The 15,891-nt window shown below is 41.9% G+C and overlaps 1 protein-coding gene across 1 annotated transcript in view; it reads left to right on the top strand.

Moving 5' to 3' along the window:
- The window catches only part of LOC109935820 (sentrin-specific protease 5-like), a 34,635-nt gene that overhangs the window by 8,799 nt on the left and 9,945 nt on the right, over nucleotides 1-15,891 (top strand). The window contains exons 3-8 of the mRNA XM_020534463.2: nucleotides 850-955; nucleotides 2,273-2,420; nucleotides 5,568-5,615; nucleotides 6,289-6,366; nucleotides 6,949-7,086; nucleotides 11,326-11,409. Of these exons, the coding sequence (XP_020390052.1) occupies nucleotides 850-955; nucleotides 2,273-2,420; nucleotides 5,568-5,615; nucleotides 6,289-6,366; nucleotides 6,949-7,086; nucleotides 11,326-11,409 (602 nt within the window). The remainder of the gene's footprint in view (nucleotides 1-849; nucleotides 956-2,272; nucleotides 2,421-5,567; nucleotides 5,616-6,288; nucleotides 6,367-6,948; nucleotides 7,087-11,325; nucleotides 11,410-15,891) is intronic.

Genomic DNA, 15,891 nt, shown 5'->3' with positions numbered 1-15,891 from the left:
GGTTTGCTTGGGCGGGGGGCTGCTACCATGTTAGACTCACTCCTTTCAACAACAGGCCAGAAGTGTGTCAGGTGCCTAACATTTGCAAGCCCCTCACAGTTTCTTTGCTGTCCAAGATTGGATGTGTTGTAGGGGCACAGAGGGTGAAGATCCAGCAGAATGAGATCATGTCCCAGTGTCACCTTCAAAACCTGAGAATTGTAGAACGATGAATCAGATTTGAGTAGTCTTAAATTATTTCACTCGAGCAGCTCACCCCTCACGATGTTGTTTAAGTTTGTCTTGACGGTTTCCAGAGTTGCATTTAAATCATTTCCCAGTCAGAATCATGATGTGAGAAATAAGAGTAATACATATCTCTGTTTATAAGCTAAATCACAATTTTCAGTGCTGGAGATGTGTATCTCCTTTTTGCAGTTGATGCTTTTGAAGTCAAAGAATCTTCATGTCATCGGAGATCTTACAAGCTCCCACTCTCTGTTACGCCCTTATGGGGGTATAGTTCAGGTGTATGAATGCCATAATACCCACACTCACGTCAGTCCCACTTTTGGCTCAGGAGAAGTTATGGATAAAATAGAAATAAACAGCATGTCTTAATGTGCCATGCACCATCTAGGAATAATGTCTGAGAAAGCACAGCAGCAAATTTGAAACTGTATACCGAATGTTATCTGTCACACTTGGATCACCAACACAGTAAATGTCAAGGTTTCTTTAACAGCATGATGAGTGCTTGGTTTACTCTTGAAGTGGTTGTTTCTGCCACATGTTTTAGTGATTGATTGCATCTAGACTGAATAATTCTGGGCCATGTACTTCCCTGATCTATATTTTGGTTTTTCTCAGCTTTTCTGGATGAATTTTTGACAAAATATGGGAGTCTAATCCCACTTACTGAAAATGATGTTCTGATGAATCTAGAGCAGATCTTTCATCAGGATTTCCATGACAGGTATGTGTGTTAGGAACTACCTTGAAAGGACCCTTTCGAGTAATTTGTTTTCCAGATTTGTTTGAAAGGTTTAAGCTGTACTGCAATTCTTGAGGTTTAATTTCTGTAAAGGGGTAAAATTTTATTTGACAATGGCTTCCTTTGGCAAAAATCTCTCAGGATTGAACATCAATGTGGTTGAATTTGGCTGAACTAAGTTTGTTAAATAGTTGAATAGTGAGGATGGTGGAGAGAACTTGGTAACCCACTACTCTGCTGACATGAGAGGAGCTTCTACGTATTCACAGGTTGTCTCAAAAAGAATATAATGTAAGGAATTAATTGCAAGGAAATTAACGTGCTGGATTGTTATCTTTCTTCAATAATTTTTTTCCCTTTCCATTAATTTTCTTCTTTTACCTTGTTGTCTTGTCTATTTGCCTTGCAGACGTGTCTTTTTTTTTTGCTTGTTTTATTTCAATAGCTAGATTTTATGCAAAATACTCAAAGTAATAATGGACTGTTTTATTGGAAAAGCCAAAGAAAATCACCTGTTTAGCTGAGATTTGTCTGAGTTCATGTGGCTCTCATTTTGTTATTTGTATCTTGTATTAACTGATAAGAAATGATGAAAAAAGAGAACTCACATTTACACCACGCAAACATTTATTGTCTATCCTAATTGTCCTTGAACTGAAGCAGTTGAGAGTCAACCACATTAGAATCACATGTAGACTTCCCTCTTTAAAGAGCATTAGTAAATCATGTGGGTTTTTACGATGATTGATAATTTCATGGTCGCCATTACTGAAACGAGCTTTTAATTCCATGTATGCTGATAAATTCATATTCCATCAGCCGTGGTGGGATAAACCTGGACATCTGGATTGGTACTCCAGTGACAGCCACAATGCCACAGTCTCCCTCTTGTGAAATATCGCAATATTTACAGTTGCAGACCCACCCTAACCCCCAAGCACAGCAACCTATTTCAACTGAGAAGTTGAATTATACTTTGCTGTGATTTTTGTCCACTGTGAAACAGCCTGCCATTATTTATGATTCAGGCTCCCACATGTGTGAGATACTTTAAGATTTCTGGTACCTGTGCAACTAAACCTTGATAACGTTAGGTGCTTTCAGGAAAGAAATTAAGAAAGTGTGGTTTTGAAAGAAAGGCCCACTATTTTGAAGTATCCTTTATGCAAGTCTAGCAAAAGACTCTTCTTTGTACTACTATTATGGATATCTTTTAAGTGCTGTATGCATCCCAGATATGATTCCTATGCAGTTCAAAGACAATGCTAAAATGTATCTTCTGTGTTCTGAGTATCTCAGGAAAACCTTTATCCGGATGGAAATACGGAAGTATCAGAAAGCACAGGTGAACAAGCCAGAACCCAGTTTCCAAGTGGTTTACAACAAGCACATTTTGACTTTGGATGACCTGGCTACACTATATGGAGAGAACTGGCTAAATGATCAGGTCAGAGAAGGGTCCAGCTATGCTTGATGTTTATCTCTGATAGATCTCTGCAAGGGTCACAGTAAAGTAACAGCTACAATGCATTAAAACTGCGGTTAGGTTGGAGCTTTTGCCAAGAAATGTGAGCTCTAAAGTAAGGTTACAATAATGTAAGTAGCTTTGCTTCCTGCAGACGCTGTATTCCCTTATCTCAGCTACTCCATCTCTGCCACATCCATCCAATGATGCCACTACCACCGGCATCTTCGAAATATTCTCCTTTTCCATAGAACAGTATGGCACAGTACAGGCCCTTCGGCCCCCAATGTTGTGCCGACCTATTATCCTACTACGGTCAATCTACCCTGCATACCCTATATTTTACTATCCTCCATGTGCCTATCCAAGAGTTGTTTAAAAGCCTCTAAAGTATCTGACTCCACTACCACTGCTGGCAGCGCATTCCACACGCCCACCACTCTGTGAAGAACTTACCTCTGACATCTCCCCTATACCTTCCTCCAATCACCTTAAAATTATGCCCCCTCGTAATAGTCGTTTCCGTCCTGGGAACAAGTCTCTGACTATCCACTCAATCTATGACTCTCATCATCTTGTAAACCTCTATCAAGTCACCTCTCATCCTTCTTCGCTCCAATGAAAAAAGCCCTAGCTCCCTCAACCTTTCCTCATAAGACCTGTCCTCCAGTCTAGGCAGCATCCTGGTAAATCTCCTCTGCACCCTCTCTAAAACTTCCTCATCCTTCCTGTAATGAGGTGACCAGAACTAAACACAATATGCCAAGTGTGGTCTAACCAGAGTTTTATAGAGCTGCAGCATAACCTCACGGCTCTTAAACTCAATTCCCCTGCCAATGAAAGCCAACACACCATATGACTTCTTTACAATCCTGTCAACTTGGGTCGCAACTTTGAGGGATCTATGGACGTGGAACCCAAGATTCTTCTGTTCCTCCACACTGCCGAGAATCTTGCTGTTAATCCTGTATTCTGCATTCAAATTCGACCTTCCAAAGTGAATCACTTCCCACACTTTTCTGGGTTGAATTCCATTTGCCACTTCTTTGCCCAGCTCTGCATCCTATCATTGTCCTGTTGCAACTTACAACAGCCCTCCACTCTGTCCACAACTCCACCAACCTTCGTGTCATCGACAAACTTACTAACCCACCCTTCCACTTCCTCATCTAAGTCACTTATAAAGATCACAAAGAGCAGAGGTCCCAGAACAGATCTCTGCAGCACACCACTGGTCACCGAGCTCCAGGCTGAATACTTTCCATCTACTACCACCCTCTGTCTTCTGTTGGACAGCCAGTTTTGTATCCAGACAGCCAAATTTCCCTGAATTCCATGCCTCCTTACTTTCTGAATGAGCCTACCATGTGGAACTTTATCAAATGCCTTGCTAAAATCCATATACACTACATCCACTGCTCTACCTTCGTCGATGTGTTTTGTCACATCCTCAAAGAATTCAATAAGGCTTGTGAGGCATGACCTGCCCCTCTCAAAGCCATAATTTCCTCAATGGAAATTTCCCCCTCCCTCAGCTGTCAGAGCCCTCTACATGTCTGACCCATCTCCTGCACTTTTGCCTTCACCCATCTCCTCCCCTTCCAGAACGGTGTGGGGTTTCCCTTGTCCTCACTTGCCACCCATCAGTCCCCATATTCAAAAGATTATTCTCTGTCATTTCTGCAACAGCCATCAGGATACTGCCACCAAATACGTCTTCCCCTCCCTTCTACTGTCAGCATTCCGCTGGACTGTTCTTTTTGCAATTCCCTTGTCCAGCCCTCCCATCTCTCCTAACATGTACTCAAACACCAGCCCCTCAAAGGCACCTTTCTATGCAGTCTATACAGAGGTAATAACACTTATCAATTATCCACACCCCCTCCCCCTTCACTCTTCAAGGCCCCAGACACACCTTCCAGGTGAAGCAGTGCTTTGCTTGTACTTTTAATATGTTCTACTGGATTCGCTGCTCACAATCCTTTACGTTGGTGAGACCAAATAGTGACTGGGCGTCACTTTGTGGAACAACTTTGCTCTGTCTAGAATGATCCAGAAATTGCTTGCCATTTCGTAAAGCACCTTGCTCTCATGCTAATATTTCCATCCTGGGCCTGCAATAATGTTCCATTGAAGCTCAATGCAAGCTGGGAGTATCAAGACCTCATTTTCCACTTGGGCACTTTCACCCTCTAGGACCCTGTTCAACAACTTGAAAGCATGAACCTTGTCTTCTATTTGTCTTGTATTTCCACCCCCTCCTCCTATCAAAACCCTCTGAGGCCGTGAATTGTTGACGTTGTTCGTTGTCTCCTTTTCACAACTTCATTTACACCCTTTTTACATCCCTATTTCTCCTTTACCACCATGAGCACTGTCTTTTTTGCTCTGCCAGAGGTCCCGTGACACCAGGTTGTGGTCCAACAGGTTTATCTGAAATCACAAGCTTTCGGAGTGCTGTTCCTTTGTCAGGTGAAGTCCACTTCTTTACACCCCTAGTGTCATGTGATTTCTGACTTTGTCCACCCCAGTCCAACACTGGCACCTCCACATCATGGCTCTGGACATCGTCACCATCTGTTTCATTTTCCATTCACTTTCAGTTCTGAAGAAGAGTCCTTTTGCAGTGAATGTCAACTCTCTTTTTCTCTGCACAGAGGCTGCCAGATCTACCGAGTTTCTCCAGCATTTTCAGTTTTTATTTCAGATGTCCAGCATCTGCAGTATTTCATTTTTGTTAAAGGCTTTGCTAACTTGAACTCAGGAGCAGGTGCTGTAGCAGTGAAAATTCAAATAGGTTTAAATAAAGACCAATTAAAACCTAACATCTGAAATATTAAATGAAATTGTATATCATTGAGTAGAAAGAAAGGGTTCAGTAAAATTGAATTTGTATCTAAAAGTTTAAAACTTGCCGTTCTAAAATTGGAGATGAACAAATGATGTGGGCATTTATCATAGAATCATTGGTGTCAGTAGACATGTCATTTATTTAAGTAACCACCATTACTTCCCATGTGTAGCTGTATAACCTCCACTAATGGTGTAATTTAATTTCTGTATTACTGTGTAGTGAAGTCATCTGAGCCAACTGAATTATGTAGTGGTGACTGTTTGGTTTCCTTGCAGGTAATAAACATGTACGGAGAACTGATTGTAGATGCAGTACCAGATAAGGTGGGTTTATGAATCATTGTGTTAAGGTGGACCTTTGTTAGAAGGCTTATTATTATTATAAGTTTGATAGCATGCCTCATTCGTTTATTGACAGTTCATTTTTGTTCATACCTCTAAATTATGGCAAAGTAATATCTTGGGGATGAGCTTTCCAGCTGATTCACCTCCAGAAAATACCAAAAATGCTCTAAAAATATATGGCCTTTTGCATTGGGAATAATGAGAAAAAAGGAAACTTTTTTTGTAAAGAAAACAGATACCTCCCTCAGCTATTTAAAGGAAAGGCTTGTGCACAGCAGGAAGAATCAACTCAAATCCCCAGTCTGTTTTGAGTTTGATCTCATCTGAAGGCGTAGCACTGCTTTTTAATGCCGCAGACTAAACGGGGAAATCCACAAGTTTATCTCCCTTAATTGCTGGCCAGCAGTTGCTGCTGGAAATGCATTTGTGTGTGTTGGTCTTTGAGAGCTGAGTCAGGCTCAGCTGTGATACAGCTTGGCTAGGACTGTGAAAAATGGCCACTGAGGTTATGTTGGTTGGCATTTATACTCAACTTTGGCTACTATTGATGTCTTCAGGAGGGGAGGAGGTGCATATCTGGCAAAAAGGGGAAGGGAGGAACCTTCATGCTATACTAATTTATGCTTTTTAATTTGCTTATCTTCCTTTCCAGGTTCACTTCTTCAATAGCTTCTTTTACAAGCAACTTCAAACTAAAGGATACAACGGAGTGAAGAGATGGACAAAAAAAGTGAGTCCTTGAAGGAGTGGATTATGCCAGCAAGATGATTTTTGGATGTGTAGCAAATTTTGGGAAACCAGCAGTTGATGTTTTGGTGAATTCTGTAGGGTACGCTGGACATTTTTTTTTAAAGAGTTATAATGTGGTCCAGTAAAGTCTGCAGAGAGATGATTGTTCATTTATGTGACTGACCTGCCTTCTTACGGAAGCATGTCTTTACAAGACACGATAAAGCCAACCTTCTCTGCAACAGACACATTCATATGTAGGTGATTGTTCTGTCCCAAACCAATTCGGTATGTAAAAATGATGACTGCCACCTTGTTACGTAGTTATTATAAATTAGCACTTCCATGTTTTAGAGTATATGATTTTAAAAGATACCTCAGAGGTTGTCTTCTTTGTCCCTTCTATTTCAGAACCAGTTGTAAATCCTTGGTACCATTTTTTCCTGTGCTTTTCTGCATTGTCTTTGCCTTCACACAAGTTTGATTCCATGTCTGCAGTCTGTAATATTAAGCTGCATGTCTGGTTTTCTTCTGATGAGCTGTCTGCCTAACTGGAAGGTTTTATTTTTGTCTTTCTGTTCAGGTGGATTTGTTCAGTAAAGCCCTCCTACTAATCCCCATTCATTTGGAAATCCATTGGTCCTTGCTAACAGTTGATCTTCCAAATAGGAAAATTTGCCTTTACGATTCTCAAGGCATCCATTTTAATTCCTGTGTTCAGGTAAGGCAACCATTCAGATACTTTCTTTTCAATTTTTTGTTTTATCCTTTTTGTTCCTTCCTAAAGGCAGTGATGTGTTGGAATCTGGTTACTTGAGTACTGATAGAAACCCTGAATAGTAACACAACATTCAATCACAGAGCCTGAACCTCTCCACATATGCACATTTCATGTTGCTGGATATTAACTATGAGTAGGAACTCTGCCTCATGTTTTATTCTTTATCTTTTCATTCTAGCACAGGAATCGTGAGAGCTGTTGTAGCATTCCCAATGTGAGCATTTAATTAGTGCAGACAAGAGAGTGACAGCAGGATATTGGAGAATGGAGGACGAGGGTTCAAATTGATAAAAACAAAATCTGTGATGATACTTGAAGCATATACAGCTGCAGACGGAGATTTCTGTTTGGGAACAGAGCCCCTGTCACATGCTTTAATGGCTGAATATCTTTGAGCAATCACTGTTACCAATACATTATTAAATATACTGGTAATATCATAACTGAGACTCGTACGGTACATTGTTGCTTTAGTCCCACTAGCCCATGAGTCACAACATTAAAAATCTTTTGCCATGTTACTTCAATCACTCTTTCAAAAACAAATTTGTTTCATCCTGAGCCCAACAAAATGGGTTTCTTTTCAGAAATGAGAAAGATGGACTAGGCAGCTTGTTCTTAGTAAGTTTCATCCAAATTATCTTGTTCTTGGGGTTTTGTCAAACTCAGTGAAATAAAACAACTTTTCCCAAACCAGCCCCAATAAAGATATACAGATAGTATTGCCAGTAATGTGATTTATAGGAAGTCTTGTTTATAAAAAAGATTGCTCATGTCCACTGTGACCAATCAATGACTTTTCTTAGCAAAAAGGCTCCAGGTATTTCCCCATGAAATAAATCCACTTTTCAAAATTCTTAATATTCAAGTCCCTCCAAACACTATTGAAGTGCTTTTTAACAGTAATAATCCAGCAAACTAATGTTATTTACTTAATTTCCTATTCCATACTACAACAAGAATTCAATGTTACGGTTCTTATTTATTCAGTAAGTGAACACAGGGTTTGTTCCAATTCTCTTCAGTGTAATGGTTGTTATCGATCTTGCCTCTGAGTCACAAAGTTGTGGGTTCAAGTCCCACTCCAGATCTTCAGCTGACACTTCACTTGAAGGAATGCCTCACTGTCTGTATTTGCATGTCGTCTGAATGGCCTATGTTCCTATCCAACTTTCAGATGAAATGTTAAACCAAGGCTGTGCTGCCCTCTTAAGTGAAAGCAAAAGATTTGATCGCACTGTTTGAAGAAGAACAGTGAAGTTATCACCCAAGTCCTGGCCGATTATTAATCCCTCGGTTAACGTCACAGTAACAAATTATTTTGGGAAAAATGGCATTGCTGTTTAGGAGAGCTTTTTTAAACAGTACATGACTTTTCTCCCAGTGCCACAGACTCTGTTGTTTTAGTAGTCAGTTTGATTGAACTCTTAATCTGTAGGCGTGGTCCAATGACAAAACATTGCAGTAGTTTTTGTCATTGGGCTCATAAGAGAATGGAGGACGAGGGTTCAAATGTAAGCACTAGTGGTAGATGATCTCTCCCAAATGGAACTAACGTAACTGAACTAGAAAGAGAAATAGATGAATTTACTTGGTACTAATGCAATGCTGCATCCCATATGTGCCATGGAAACAGGCAACTAAGTAAAAACAATCCATGCTGAATATTCTTTCATCAGTGTTGTGTCTACTGTCCTCCAATCCATGTAAGAAAGCAGGCATGTCAGTAATTCACTGATTCACTAGCTGAGAGAATGCTGATAATTTTACTCATGTCGGAGGAGAACAATATTTTGTGGTCCTCTGGTGAAGATTCTCAGCTCAAGTATTGAGAATTTTACACTGTTCTTGGTGTCGTCATCTGTCCAAAAATCAAGCAGAGTATCAATTAAATGCAGAACAAAGCTCTTTCTATTTTTCTGCCCAGCATAAAAAATGTGCTCTATTACCGAACAAACTATTTACCAAATCAGCTGTTGAGGTTGCTAATTGATGCTTGGTCATGCGATGTGAATGCTAACAGTTTAGAACTGGATAATTACTGTCATAATCACTTTACGTACCTCTCATATCATTGAAAGAAAGAGGGATTTATGTTTGATCAGTTTACGCTGGATTTGAATGGAATGTCAGCAATAGTAAACATCATCCAGTGGCCTTCAGTGTGCTGTTCACAAACAATGTAATGTTCTTTTTCTTAAGCAACTACTGTTCAATCTTTAGAAATGTAGAGGATGTTGTCTATCCATGTAAAAGTAAGGAGAGTAAACATTGTGTACTGAAATGAGAACTGGGAAGGTTTTCATCTTTTAAAATATGCAGGAAGTTCCTTTGCATCACTTCCTGCAGTCAAATCAAAAATGTATTGCCATTATTTCTGCTTTATTTATAGACTCCTTTTTGAAGAGAAGAGGCTAAACCACTTAAGATACATGCACAAATCTTTCTTCAAAAAAGCATCTCTGATCTATCTCGCGCAGCTATCTGGGCTGCTTTTTTTCTTTAACGCATTACTGAGGAAACTGCAAAGTGCAACTAGATTGACCAATTCAGTAACAACGTGTTAAGAGTCAAAATCCGATGTTCTAGATGGGGCTGTAATCTTCATACTGATCTCTGCTCTCAACTAAGTAAAAGCTAATTGTTTAATTCCTATCTTATTTGGATTGTGCCGCCCTCTATTTACAAATTAGTAAAATTGGAAAGAATTGGATCTAAATGAGGAAGGTAGCAGAGAAGAATCCTAAATTGAAACAGCAATATTTTGGACCAAAGGAGGAGAATAAAAAATGCCGCAATTAGAAAAGACGAGGTAAAAAGAAAGACTTGCCTCTTCCCATGCTGATTCATCCTTGAGTTAAGACCATTAATCTCTCAAAGTGTAGACTGATGTAAGTGGAGGCCTCCTTGATCCCATAAGAATCCTCAATACACCCAATATGCTTGAAAAAAAATGCAATTCATGTCCAAATGTAAAAACATTCCAGCTTTTTGGTTGGTTATTCCCAAAACAGGAAGTGGTGTAAAGGAACTAATGGGGCTCTGAAGAAGACAGGCCATATGTCAAGCACCGTGTCCAAAAACAAATCAGGTGAGCAGCAGGATTTTTCTTTGATACTAATGGGCAATTAGATAAGTTCTTAGGTACTGAGATTTTGATCAAATCATTGTTATAAGGTTGTTATGATTGAAGATGGACCAAGTTGTGAAGTCATCCTAGTGTAAGCATCCTGAACAAAGATACTCAATGTTTGAAATATACTCAGAAGAAATTCCTTGACAGCCAGGAAAATTATTGCCCACTGAATACTTGTGTTTGCACTGATTCTCCAGAATTCCATATTTCTGTTTGTAATGCTTATTGATTTTGTTTTTAAAAGTGATGTTGTTCACTTAAGCTTTTTTCACTTCGTAGGTAAGAGATGGGCAGAAGCTATGTTGTTTCTCTATATTACAACTACAAGCAAGGGCAGTTGTAGAGTACAATTATTGTCAAGTAAATATGTACTTAAACTTAAACCTTCCTGCCAGTTTTCATTATGGCTTGACCACAGCTGGCATTTTAATATTTGAGCAATCCTGGACACAAACTGGGTACTGCATTCCTTTAATACAGTATATTGCTTCATTACAGCATGGTTACAGCATGTTTATCATTTAGTTAAAATCTCTTGCCTTTGAATTTACTTATGTCTAAAGTGAAGTTGTTCATGAAATATTTAGTTTCTAGGAATACTGTAGGAACTGCTGTGGGTTGCAAAAATCAAACTCATAAGGTTGGTGTAAAATAAAACCAAAATGCTGGAAAAACTTGGGTCTGGCAACATCTGGGGAGAAATAAACAGCATTAATGTTTTGAATCCAATCTGAATCTTGCATTAATATTCAGAATCTTGGTAAATAACTTGACCCATCCAGAACAGAACTTGGCTTTCATCTTTTGTGCAGCTAACTGGGGTAATGTGCTGGAGAATGACTCTTGCACTTGTGGAAGTATACCCCAGCTAGAAGCAAACCCTTTCAAGAAGGAATTAAAATTATTGAGCAGGGACGGAGATGGTTGGCCTGAGTTTGTGTCTCCCATTCTCAACACTACAGCCAGGAGAAGGTTCTAAGTGGTACATGTTTTTTTTAAATTCTTGCTGTCCATGTGATTTACCCAACTTTCCTGGTTTGCAGAACATTTTGAAATATTTAAAGACAGAAGCTGGTGAGAGGAATCGTCCTGCATTCCTGGAAGGGTGGAAAGCATTTGCCACAACGGTAAGGTTTGAACTAACCTCCTTAAGGATTCAGTTTATAGCAATATTCCAATTAGCACAGACTTTGCATACCCTCATTTGTATGAAGATTGTAAACTGCACCTTTCTAATATAATCATATTACCAGATTGACTTCCTCCAGTACCCTCCACTAAAATTGATTGTGTAGATGTTTAGTTCTTGTACTAAGCTCAGGAGAGTTGGTAATAATGTTATTGCAGTTAATTTCAAGGGAGAAAATTGTTGGTTTATAAATCTGCTGAGCAGTGCTTAAATGTGGATGTGATTTGAAGGCAGTTTGGTTGACTGTGATATCCTACCTTCCCGTGGGTGTAATGGTAGTCTACAGAAGAAATTTGGAGTATGGGTTAGGCACAGAGGAGTAGGCTGTTCAGCTCATAGAACCTTCACTGCATTCTAGATCATCTAGCTCAACATTATATTCATACACTATCAACTTTTCTCTTGTCATTAGAAGCTATTTGTCTCTCTCTGTCTTGAACTTGTATAATGACTGAGCTTCAACACCCCTTTGTGGTAGAGAATTACAACGTTTCATCATCGTCTGAGGTAAGAGGTTCTACACATCTCTATCCTAAAGGCTTGCCTTTTATTCTGAGACTGTCCCCTGGTTCTGATCCTTCCTTCTTCTACACTGCCTATCTTTAAGAATTTTGTAAGTTTCGATGAGATTGCCTCTCATTCTTCTAAACTTCAGAGAATATGGGCCCAGACTCCTCTTAGGACAGTCCCACCATTCTAGGAATCAGTCTGATGAGCCTCAATTGCAGTTACATCCTTTGTGTTCAGTTCTGGTCACCACACTGGCAGAAGGATGTGGATGTTTCAAAGAGGGTACGGAAAATGTTTACCAGAATGTTGCCCGGTATGGGGGATTTTAGCTATGAAGAAAAGTTGGATAGACTGCATTTGTTTTCACTGGAACACAGGATGTTGAGGGGTGACTTAGTAGAAGTTTATGAAATTGTGACTGGCATGGATAGAGTGGAACGTATGAGACTTTTTTACAGGGTGGAGGGTTCAATTACTAGGGACACGTGCTCAAGGTGTGAGGGGGGAAAGTTTAAAAGAGATGTGCAAGGCAAGTTTTTCACAAAGGGTGGTGAGTGCCTGGAATGCATTGCCAGAGGAGGTTGTGGAAACAGATACAATAGCAGCATTCAAGAAGCACTTGGGCGATTACATGAATAAGAAGGGAATAGAGGGATATGAATTCTGAGTGAAGGGAGTTTTAGTATGGAAGGGCAAAATGTGTCAGCATGGACTTGGAAGACCAAAGGACCTATTTGGTGCTGTATTGTTCTTTGTTCTTTTCCTTCTTTCGGCAAGTAGCCAGAAGTGCACACAACAATCTAGGTATGCTCTCAGCAGTATTCTATACAATTGAAGCAAGACTTCTTTCCTATTGTACTGAAATCCTGTTTATTGAAAGCTGACATATTTGCTTTCTGAATTGCTTGCTGCACCTGCATGCTAGCTTTCGATGACTTATGAACAAGGATACCTCGATCCTTTTGGGCATCAACACTTCACATCTTTTGCCCTTTAAAAAGTACTCTTTACCTTTGGTAGAAGGAACAAAGTGGATAATCTCTCACCCATCTACATTATTTTCCATCTGCCATGTTTAAAGCCCGCTCATTCAGCCTGCCTAAATCATCCTGAAGCCTCTTTGCATACTGCTCACAACTCACCATCTACCAAGGTGTAGAGCTGGATGAACACAGCAGGCCAAACAGCATCAGAGGTGCAGGAAAGCTGACGTTTCGGGCCTAGACCCTTCTTCAGAAATGGGGGAGGGGAAGGGGATTCTGAAATAAATAGGGAGAGAGGGGGAGGCGGATAGAAGATGGATAAGGGGGAAGATAGGTGGAGAGGAGACAGACAGGTCAAAGAGGCGGGGTTGGAGCCAGTAAAGGTGAATGTAGGTGGGGAGTTAGGGAGGAGATAGGTCAGTCCAGGGAGGACGGACAGGTCAAGGAGGCGGGATGAGGTTAGTGGGTAAGAGATGAGGGTGGGGCTTGAGGTGGGGACGAGCTGGGCTGGTTTTGGGATGTGGTCAGGGGAGGGGGAGATTTTGAAGCTTGTGAAGTCCACATTGATACCCTTGGGCTGCAGGGTTCCCAAGCGAAATATGAATTGCTGTTCCTGCAGCTTTCAGGTGGCATCATTGTGGCAATGCAGGAGGCCCAGGATGGACATGTCGTCCAAGGAGTGGGAGGGGGAGTTGAAATATTTCGCGACTGGGAAGTGTAGTTGTTTGTCGCGAACCGAGCGTAGGTGTTCCGCAGAGCGGTCCCCAAGCCTCAGCTTGGTTTCCCTGATGTAGAGGAGGCCACAACGGGAACAGCGGATACAGTATACCACATTAGCAGATGTGCAGGTGAACATCTGTTTGATATGGAAGGTCTGCTTGGGGCCTGGGATGGGGGTGAGGGGGGAGGTGCAGGGGCAAGTGTAGCATTTGCTCCAGTTGCAGAGAAAAGTGCCGGGTGTGGTGGGGCTGGAGGGGATTGTGGAGCCGACAAGGGAGTCACGGAGAGAGTGCTCCCTCTGGAAAGCAGATAAGAGTGGGGAGGGAAAAATGTCTTTAGTAGTGGGGTCAGATTGCAAAGGCCAGACGCCAGCTCTCTGACACCACCTCCTACCGCCCCCTTGATCATGATCCCACCCCCGACCACCAAACCATCCACAACCTCATCACTTCAGGTGACCTCCCACCCACAGCCTCTAACCTCATCATTCCCCAACCCGGCACCACCCGTTTCTATCTCCTTCCCAAAATTCACAAACCTGACTGCCCTGGTCGACCCATTGTCTCCGCCTGCTCCTGCCCCACCGAACTTATCTCCATCTATCTCAACTCCATTTTCTCCCCCTTGGTCCAGGAACTCCCTACCTACGTCCGTGACACCACCCACGCCCTCCACCTCCTCCAAAACTTCCAGTTCCCTGGTCCCCAACACCTCATCCAGAAATGCAATCTGACCCCACTACCAAAGACATTTTTCCCTCCCCACCCTTATCTGCTTTCCAGAGAGACCACTCTCTCCGTGACTCTGTTGTCCGCTCCACACTCCCCTCCAGCCCCACCACACCCGGCACTTTTCCCTGCAACCGGAGCAAATGCTACACCTGCCCCTACACCGCCCTCCCCCACCCCCCCGCAATCCCAGGCCCCAAGAAGACCTTCCACATCACACAGATGTTCACCTGCGCATCTGCTAATGTGGTATACTGTATCCGCTGTTCCCGTTGTGGCCTCCTCTACATCGGGGAAACCAAGCGGAGACTTGGGGAATGCTTTGCGGAACACCTACGCTCGGTTCGCAACAAACAACTACACCTCCCAGTTGCGAACTATTTCGACTCCCCAATCCCACTCCTTGGACGACATGTCCATTCTGGGCCTCCTGCATTGCCACAATGATGCCACCCGAAAGCTGCAGGAACAGCATCTCATATTTCTCTTGGGAACCCTGCAGCCCAAGTGTATCAATGTGGACTTCACAAGCTTCAAAATCTCCCCTCCCCTGACCACATCCCAAAACCAGCCCAGCTCGCCACCGCCTCCCTAACCATTCCTCCCACCTCAAGCCCCATCCCCATCTCCTACCCACTAACCTCATCCCGCCTCCTTGATCTGTCCGTCCTCCCTGGACCGACCTATCCCCTCCCTAACTCCCCACCTACATTCACCTTTACTGGCTCCAACCCCGCCTCTTTGACCTGTCTGTCTCCTCTCCACCTATCTTTTCCTTTATCCATCTTCTATCCGCCTCCCCTCTCTCCCTATTTATTTCAGAATCCCCTTCCCCTCCCCCATTTCTGATGAAGGGTCTCGACCCGAAGCGTCAGCTTTCCTGCTCCTCTGATGCTGCTTGGCCTGCTGTGTTCATCCAGCTCTACACCTTGTTATCTCAGATTCTCCAGCATTGACAGTTCCTACTATCTCTCACCATCTACCAAGTTTATTTTTATCACCTGAAGACTTGGAAACATCACAGTTGGCTTCTGCATCCAACTCATTGATATAGATTGTGAAAAGTTGAGGCCAAGCAATGATCCCTGTAGTGCCCTACTGGTCATAGCCTGCTAACCTTTCCTGCTGTCTGCTTTCTGCCTGTTAACTAATCCTCAACCCATGCTTGTAAAATACCATAATTCTATGCACTTTTTGTTTACTAATCTTTTGTGAGGGTCTTTATCAAAAGCATTCTGAAGATGAAAATGGACCAAGCCGCTAGGTTCCCCCCGCGTCCACTCTGGCGACGTTGTCAAAAAACTGCATCAGTTTGTCAAACATGATTTTCCCCTTTCATAAATCCATGTCGACTCTGCCCAATCCGACAATTATATTCCAAATATCCAGTGTCACATCCTATATAATAAATTCTATTTTCAAAAATCTTGGTGCTCTTTGCATTCTAAAATTCTCCCAGTTTTCAGGCTTACAACTTTT

Source organism: Rhincodon typus, chromosome 13 (genome assembly GCF_021869965.1).
Source record: "Rhincodon typus isolate 14 chromosome 13, sRhiTyp1.1, whole genome shotgun sequence".
Lineage (NCBI taxonomy): Eukaryota > Metazoa > Chordata > Chondrichthyes > Orectolobiformes > Rhincodontidae > Rhincodon > Rhincodon typus.
Note: the sequence above shows the minus strand (reverse complement) of the source record. Positions and strands in the feature narration are given on the sequence as shown.